This window comes from Hevea brasiliensis, chromosome 18 (genome assembly GCF_030052815.1).
Source record: "Hevea brasiliensis isolate MT/VB/25A 57/8 chromosome 18, ASM3005281v1, whole genome shotgun sequence".
Classification (NCBI taxonomy): domain Eukaryota; kingdom Viridiplantae; phylum Streptophyta; class Magnoliopsida; order Malpighiales; family Euphorbiaceae; genus Hevea; species Hevea brasiliensis.
In genome coordinates this window covers 47,445,076-47,453,343 of record NC_079510.1, presented here as the reverse complement: position 1 = coordinate 47,453,343, position 8,268 = coordinate 47,445,076, and the positions used below count along the sequence as shown (strand labels likewise).

Below are 8,268 nucleotides of genomic sequence, written 5' to 3'. Positions count from 1 at the left end.
ATATATGATTCCCAGTAGCGGCAATTTATATAGACTAGCATCAAAGCTAAATGAGTTTGCTATAGCAGTTATATACCCCCCAAAAACTATACTGCCTTTAGTATGCTTTGTGACAATTTGGTGCCAATGAGTGGCTATGAAATGGGCTGTGCTTACTTGTTTTCTCTCCTTCATGCACCACAAGAGAAACAAGTCACCAGCACCCACAATACTGTTACTGTGTCCCCTCCCTAAAACAGTGTAAGAAATGAACCTATGGAGGTATTTCAATACATGGTCAACTATCCTAGAGGCTTTTGCAGTCCTCTGTCTATAATAACCCCCAAAAGGTGCAATATCCTTCCAGAATTGAACAGGGTCATAAACAGTTTGCTGCCACTCAATGTTTTTATATCCTGAATCCTGAAAACCAAAAATTGCATTCATAGCAGCCATGTCTAACTCCTTATCAATTCCAAAGACATCGAAAATATATCATATCTTTATGTTGAACCTTTGTTGGTTTGAAACTCAGCCTTAGGGAACTCAAAAATTCCAGGGTTAGATCCTTGTACACTGGTTCCCTAATTTTAGCAAAATCAGTCCAGCTAACAGCATTCAAATAGGCAAATACAGAGTCATAAATGCCTAATTCTTTCAAAATCTGCTCATCCATATACTTATTTGCCAAAATAGTTTTAGAAACTAATTTCTCATAGGCCTTTTTCATATCCATATCCCTAAAAGCCCAAGGTAATGGAGAAATTACCTCTTCGATATTATCTGCAGATGATGCAGGTGCTAGAGAGTGTAAGGAGAGGCGAGGTCTTGGTGTTTGGACCATTGGTCTTTGTGGTTTGCGAGGAAGACCTGGTCCTTTTGCTAACTGGTTTAGAGGACGGCTGAGGTGGAGAGTTTAGGTCGAAAGGAACAGAGGGTACTCGTTTCCTTTTTCCGATAGGGGTTTCTTTGGGTCTACCTGCGGCCCTTTTTGTTTTGCCTTTTGTTTTTGCTTGAGTAGGCGCAGGTTCTGGGGAATGGGTGTCGAGAATTGGTGTTTCATTTTGCGGCTCGGATTGCGGCGAGAGGGGAGTCGGCGGAATGAGAGGTGGTATTTGGCTTGGGGGTAGTGGCGGTGACTGAGGTGGTGGCGATTGTGGTAATGGTGGCGTTTGTGGTGGCGGTGACTGAGGGAGTGGCGGACTGGGGCTGGGGTTAGGGTTTGTGGGCAATGAGGATGGAGTACCCATTTTAGATTTGACAGAATGTCGAAATCTACTGAGTTTGGGTTTGTGGGAAGACCACATTTTAGTTCTTACCATTTTAATGAAAGGAAAGAAACCTTTCGGCTTCCTGTAAAGATTGCCGGAAGAAATGGCGTGGGAAAGGAGTCGACGAGGTTTATCGGGAGTGTGGGCGAGGCTTTTGGAAAATTTGGCGGACATCTTCGGCTATTTTAAATTGTGGGGCAGACTTGTTGTAAGATGGGCCATGCTTGGGGTTAAGCATAAGGTTCAGCAGAATTTGCTTAAGACTCTGCTTGACAAGCAATGTCATCAGCAAGTTTCGGCAGGTTTTGGGAAAAATTGTGGTTTTGCTTGCCAAAAACAGTCCACAAGCTATGGAATTCTATCATGACCCCCAGCAATTTCCAAATACATACAAACACCATAAAATTGAGAAATTTAAGCTCATCATCTCTTAGAACTCATCAAACACTATATATGTTCATTTAGCTTATGCAAGCATTTTTCAATTTAGGCACCAATTGTGACTACTTTTTTGCACATTCAATGAAATGGTCTCCTTTCTAAACTTATACCAAAAGCATATTTTCAGCAGCATTTGAGACAAGTTCCAAACATTCAAGAATTGCAGAAAAGACATAGAAATTGACATTTTTAGCAGCATGAACAGTAGCAAAAATCTGCAGATTGTAAAAAAATTGGCAGCAATTCAAACAAAAACATGTAAATTCCTAACAGACTACAAAATTATATATACACTAAAAGGTAAAACCTAACAAACACTATTTTTGCACTTCAATAAAGCTCTCATCAGTCCTAAATATCAAAATTGATCCTCATCCAAGTTGTATTTCACAGAATTTACACAAGACACAAAATCAAGCATGTGCTATCAAGTGGATTGCAATATCAGTAATTTAGCACAAGTTTAAAGGTGTTACTGTTCACAAGCACTGAATAAAGTGCAGAATTTTGCTTATACTTGCTTCCCTTCAATTCTTTGTTTTTGCCACAAGTGTAAACTTGCTCAATCTTCATGAATGACCTATAAAAGATAAACAAATGTCACTTTTGAGTTTAATGAGGGTAAAAACTGAAAATGAAGTGAAATGGAAAATTAATAATCTATAAAAGGATACGCTTGGGTTGCCTCCCAAGAAGCGCTTGTTTAAGGTCTTAAGCTTGACCTTCCACTCCAATTCTAAGCATCCTTGATTGGGGAACTAAGCCATGAAACCTCTACAAACCTTTGCGTGGGTTCTCCAACAATATAATGCTTTAATCTCTGCCCATTAACTTTGAAAGTCCCTGAGGTTTCATTGCCTATCTCAACAGCTCCATAGGGGTATACCTTTATAACAGTGTAGGGTCCTGACCATCTTGACTTTAATTTTCCCGGAAATAACCTTAACCTAGAGTTGTATAGAAGAACAACATCACCTTCCTGAAATTCTTTCCTCCTAATATGCTTATCATGCCATCTCTTAGTTCTTTCCTTGTAAAGCTTGGCATTTTCATAAGCATCCAGTCTAAGTTCCTCAAGTTCATTTAGTTGCAGCATTCTTTTTTCTCCTGCAGTTTTTAAGTCAAAGTTCAGTGTTCTTATGGCCCAATATGCTCTATGTTCCAACTCCAAAGGTAAATGACAAGCCTTCCCATAAACCAATCTAAATGGGGTAGTTCCAATAGGAGTTTTAAAAGCTGTTCTATAGGCCCAAAGAGCATCATCTAACTTTAGTGACCAATCTTTTCTTGAACTATTCACTGTTTTTTCAAGAATTTTTTTCAGCTCTCTATTGGAGATCTCCACTTGACCACTAGTTTGTGGATGGTAGGGTGTTGCAATCTTATGCTTCACTCCATATTTTTGCAATAATCTTTCAAATTGATGGTTGCAAAAATGAGAACCTCCATCACTTATAATGGCACGTGGAGTTCCAAATCTTGTAAAAATGAACTTTTTAAGGAATTTAATCACAACTCTTACATCATTAGTTGGAGATGGTGTAGCTTCAACCCATTTGCTCACATAATCTACTCCAACTAAAATGTATTTGTGTCCCAAGGACGATGGAAAAGGTCCCATGAAATCAATGCCCCACACATCAAATAATTCCACTTCCAGTATATTTTGGAGGGGCATTTCATCTCTCTTTGAGATATTACCCATCCTTTGACACCTATCACATGCATTTACAAATTTCCTCACATCCTTAAACATGTGTGGCCAAAAGAACCCTGCTTGAAGAACTTTTTCTGCAGTCTTTGTCGCACTCATGTGACCCCCATAAAGTGAAGAATGGCAATCTTTGATAACATTCCTTATCTCCTCATCAGCTAAACATCTTCTAATCAGCCCATCTCCACATTTCTTGAACAAAAATGGCTCCTCCCAATCATAATCCTTCACATCAAAAAGAAATTTCTTCTTTTGCTGCCATGTTAGATCAGGTGGAAGGATTCCACACACTAGATAGTTCATAAAATCTGCATACCAAGGGGTTTTTGCATTCATGATTACTAACAGTTGCTCATCAGGAAAATAATCATCTATTGGGGGTTCTTTTCCCAGATTGTCTCCTTGTTCTTGCCTCAATCTAGATAGATGATCCGCTACCACATTTTCTACTCCTTTCTTATCCTTAATTTCCAAGTCAAACTCTTGAAGGAGTAACACCCACCTTATCAATCTAGGTTTAGCCTCTTTTTTCTGAAGGAGATACTTGATAGCTGCATGATCCGTGTATACTATGACCTTAGACCCCACAAGATAGGACCTGAATTTATCTACTGCAAATACTATTGCCAAAAACTCTTTCTCTGTAGTAGAGTAATTTATTTGAGCATCATCTAAGGTCCTACTTGCATAATATATTGCATACAGCTTCTTATCTTTCCTTTGTCCCAAAACAGCCCCAATGGCATAATCACTAGCATCGCACATTAACTCAAAAGGTAATGACCAATTGGGTGGCTGCATAATAGGAGCAGATATCAAAGCTTCCTTTATCCCAAAAGCATTCATACAATTAGTATCAAAATTAAATTCCACATCTTTACTCAATAAATTGGTAAGAGGTTTAGAAATCTTAGAGAAATCCTTGATGAATCTCCTATAAAATCCAGCATGCCCCAAGAAACTCCTCACTCCTTTCACAGATGTTGGGGGTGGCATTTTCTCAATAATTTTTACCTTTGATTTATCCACCTCAATACCGCTGTTTGACACAAGATGTCCCAAAACAATTCCTTCTTGTACCATAAAATGGCACTTTTCCCAATTCAAAACTAAATTGAACTCTTCACATCTCTGCAAAACCTTAGACAAGTTAGATAAGCATTCATCAAAAGATTTACCATACACAGAAAAATCATCCATGAACACTTCCATAATTTCCTCAATCATGTCAGAAAATATGGACATCATACATCGTTGAAATGTAGCAGGGGCATTACATAGTCCAAATGGCATCCTTCGATATGCAAAGGTACCATAAGGACATGTGAAGGTAGTTTTATCCTGATCATCTGGGTGAATAGGGATCTGAAAGAACCCTGAATAGCCATCCAAATAGCAAAAATAAGAATGATGAGCTAGTCTCTCAAGCATTTGATCTATAAATGGTAATGGAAAATGGTCCTTTCTAGTTGCCTTATTCAATTTCCTATAGTCTATACACATTCTCCATCGATTCTGATTCTTGTAGGTATTAGTTCATCATTTTCATTTTTCACCACCGTGATGCCCCCTTTCTTAGGTACAACATGAATGGACTTACCCAATTCTTTGTCGAAAGCAGGGTAAATAATACCTGCATCAAGCAATTTCAAGATCTCCTTTTTCACAACCTCTTTCATGTTTGGATTCAATCTCCTTTGTGATTCTCGAGAGGCTTTATGGTCATTTTCCAACAAAATTCTATGCATGCACACAGAAGGATGTATTCCTTTAATATCATCAATGGTATAACCAATTATCCTTCTATGCTTCCTAAGAACTCTCAATAATTTTTCAACCTCACAATCAGTCAATTTAGCACTAACAATCACAGGATATGTAGAATTTTGCCCTAGAAAAGCATACCTGAGATTTGTTGGAAGAGGTTTCAACTCTACCTTAGGTGCTTCACCTTTTTCAAACTTTGATGATGAAGTCGTTTCTTGCTTCAGGTTCCCAATCTTTTCAATATCAGCCATAGGCAATGGTGGATTTCCTTCCAAAATTGTAGCATATTCTGCAGCTTCCTTAATCTCATCCCCTTTTTTGATGTTATGAACCAAACAAGCTTCTAAGGGATCTTTAGGATGTTGCTTTTTAAGCATTTCTCTAACCTCTTCATCTATCACATCAACTCTCAAGCATGAGTTTGAATCATCTTTCTTTTTCATTGCTTGAAACAAATTGAATTCTACTTTCTCTTCCCCAACTTCTAATGTAAGCCTCCCATTTTTTACATCAATCACAGCTCCAGCAGTAGCAAGGAAAGGTCTATCAAGAATAATAGGAATGTGTACATCCTCCTCCATCTCCAATACCACAAAATCCACTGGTATGAAAAATTTCCCAACTTTCAGAGGAACATTCTCAACTACCCCAATTGGAAATTTAATAGACCTATTTGCTAACTGTAGTGATATGGTAGTAGGCTTCATTTCTCCAATCTTCATTTTCTCATAGATAGATAATGGCATCAGACTAACACTGGCTCCAAGATCGCATAAAGCCTTATCTATACTGATATCCCCAATGTGACATGGTATGGAGAAACTCCCAGGATCTTTCAATTTGGGTGGAAGCTTATTTTGCAAAATAGCACTGCTTTCTTCCGTGAGAGCTATAGTCTCAAATTCCTCCAATTTCTTCTTGTTAGATAAAATCTCCTTCAAAAATTTGGCATATAAAGGCATTTGTGCTAAGGCATCAGTGAAAGGAATAGTCACATGCAAAGACTTCAATACCTCCAAAAATTTCCCAAATTATTTATCCAATTTTGCTTTCTGAAACCTTTGTGGGAATGGTAAAGGTGGCATGTAGGCTTTAGGTGTAACATATTTAGGTTCTTCCTCTTTGCTCTCCCTCTCCTTACTTCCTTTTTCTTCCACTGAATTTTCTTTCTCAGCTTCAATTCTAACTTCAGCTTCAGTTTGTTCATCTCCTTCTCTGCTTTTCTTTTCTTCAACTTCCTCTTCAATCTTTTTATCTCCATTCTCCAATATTTTTCCACTTCTCAATGTAATAGCCTTGCAATGCTCCCTTGAATTTTCTGGTTGGCTAGGAAGCTTCCCAAATGCTTTGTTACTTGAAGAGCTAGCTTGTTGAGCTATTTGATTCTCTAACATCTTGTTGTGTGTTGCCATTTGATCCACTTTAGATGCTAATTGAGAAATTATTTCTTGTTGACTTTGATGGCTCACAAGTAGAGTTTCAATCATAGATTCCAATCTAGCTGTCTTGTCTAGTTGTGCTTGTTGTGGTAGAGGTGGAGCAGGTACATTTTGAGGTTTAGAAATTCCAGGAGGGGGGGCCTCTATTCTGCTGAAAATTCTGATTTTGCCCTTGTCTACCTCCCCAAGAGAAATTGGGGTGGTTTCTCCATGCTGGATCATAAGTTGCAGAAAATGAGTTACCACCTGGTCTTTGATTGTAGTTCCCCACATAATCCACTTGCTCACTTGAAAAATCTTGATTTAGTGCAGAAAAATCTGCTGCACAATTGACATTTGCAGCTCCAACTTCTACTGAATTACTAGAACCTCCGGCTGAAGAATCTACTTTCATGCTTAGCTTGTCCATTTTCCTTGTCAAAGCATCAAACTTAGCATTAATCATATTCATGGCATCAAGCTCAAACATACCAGCTGGTTTCTTGATCTCATTCCTCTCACAACTCCATTGGTAGTTGTTATAAGCAATTTTATCAAGAGCAGAAAAAGCTTCATCTTCAGATTTCTCCATAAGGTCACCTCCAGAAGATGCATCAATCGTACTCCTAATGGCTGGTGAAACTCCATTGTAAAAGTGTTGAACAAGCATCCACTTAGGAATCCCATGATGTAGACATCTCCTTTGCAAATCCTTGTACCTTTCCCATGCTTCATACAAGCTCTCATCATCTCTAGGTTTAAAAGAAGTCAGCTCATTTCTCAGCTTAGCTGTCTTGCTTGGTGGAAAATATTGAGCTAAAAATGCTTGAGAAAGTTCATCCCATGTTGTGATAGAACCCGGTGGCAAAGAATGTAACCACTCTCTAGCTCAGTCCTTCAGAGAAAAAGGAAATAATCTGAGTCAAATTGCATCATCAGAAACTCCATTTATCTTCAACATATCGCTGATCTCAAGAAAGTGTGCTAGATGCACATGTGGACTTTCACTTGGATTTCCTCCAAATTGTGCTTGTTGTACAATTTGACAGAGTGCAGGCTTCAGTTCAAAATTATTAGCTTCTACTCTTGGTCTTGTAATACTTGGCATGAAATCTCCAATGTTAGGATAGGCATGATCTTTCACAAAGCGGTTGTTATTGTTGTTGTTGGCCATTTCTTCTTGTAATTGCTCTTGCTCTTGTGCTCTTTTCTTGTTGTTGTTGAGCTTTAATTTCAGCTTTTCTCCTCTTAGATTCTGCTCTTAAAGCTTTTGCTGTCTTCTCTATTTCTGGGTCAAAGAATAAATTGATTTCTTCACTTTTTGTCCTTCTCATAAAATAAAGCACCTGAAAAACAAAAATAAACAAATTCTCAAAGTAAAATGGTAAAAAGAAAATAAAATAAAATGCCCAAATTAACCAAATAAACAATTCTTCAATATCAAACAAAAAAAAAAATCAAATCCCCGGCAACGGCGCCAAAAACTTGATGTGACTTATCTGCAAGTATACGGGTCGTCTCAAGTAATAAAGTGATGAATCAAGTATCGTTCCCACGAGAATTTGCTGTTTGATTACTAAACTATGAATGAAGCGATTATTTGGGCTAATGATTAATGAATAAATGATAAATGTAAATGAGCAAGGTAAATTGATTAATCTAATTGAAATGGGTAAAG

At 37.9% G+C, this 8,268-nt stretch overlaps 1 protein-coding gene and 1 non-coding gene across 2 annotated transcripts; one reads left to right on the top strand and one right to left on the bottom strand.

Annotated features, from left to right (window-relative positions):
- Nucleotides 1–758: 758 nt before the first annotated feature.
- Nucleotides 759–1,229, bottom strand: LOC131175903 (vegetative cell wall protein gp1-like). The gene has a single exon (XM_058140595.1). The coding sequence runs from the start codon at nt 1,227–1,229 to the stop codon at nt 759–761; it is 471 nt and encodes a 156-aa protein (XP_057996578.1).
- Nucleotides 1,230–7,270: 6,041 nt separating this feature from the next.
- Nucleotides 7,271–7,377, top strand: LOC131176255 (small nucleolar RNA R71). The gene has a single exon (XR_009146379.1). It is a non-coding gene; the product is annotated as a small nucleolar RNA R71 (small nucleolar RNA).
- The last annotated feature ends 891 nt before the right edge of the window (nt 7,378–8,268 follow it).

Coding starts and splice junctions, on each gene's coding strand:
- LOC131175903 (XM_058140595.1), bottom strand. CDS start 1,229: ATGGGTACTCCATCCTCATTGCCCACAAACCCTAACCCCAGCCCCAGT.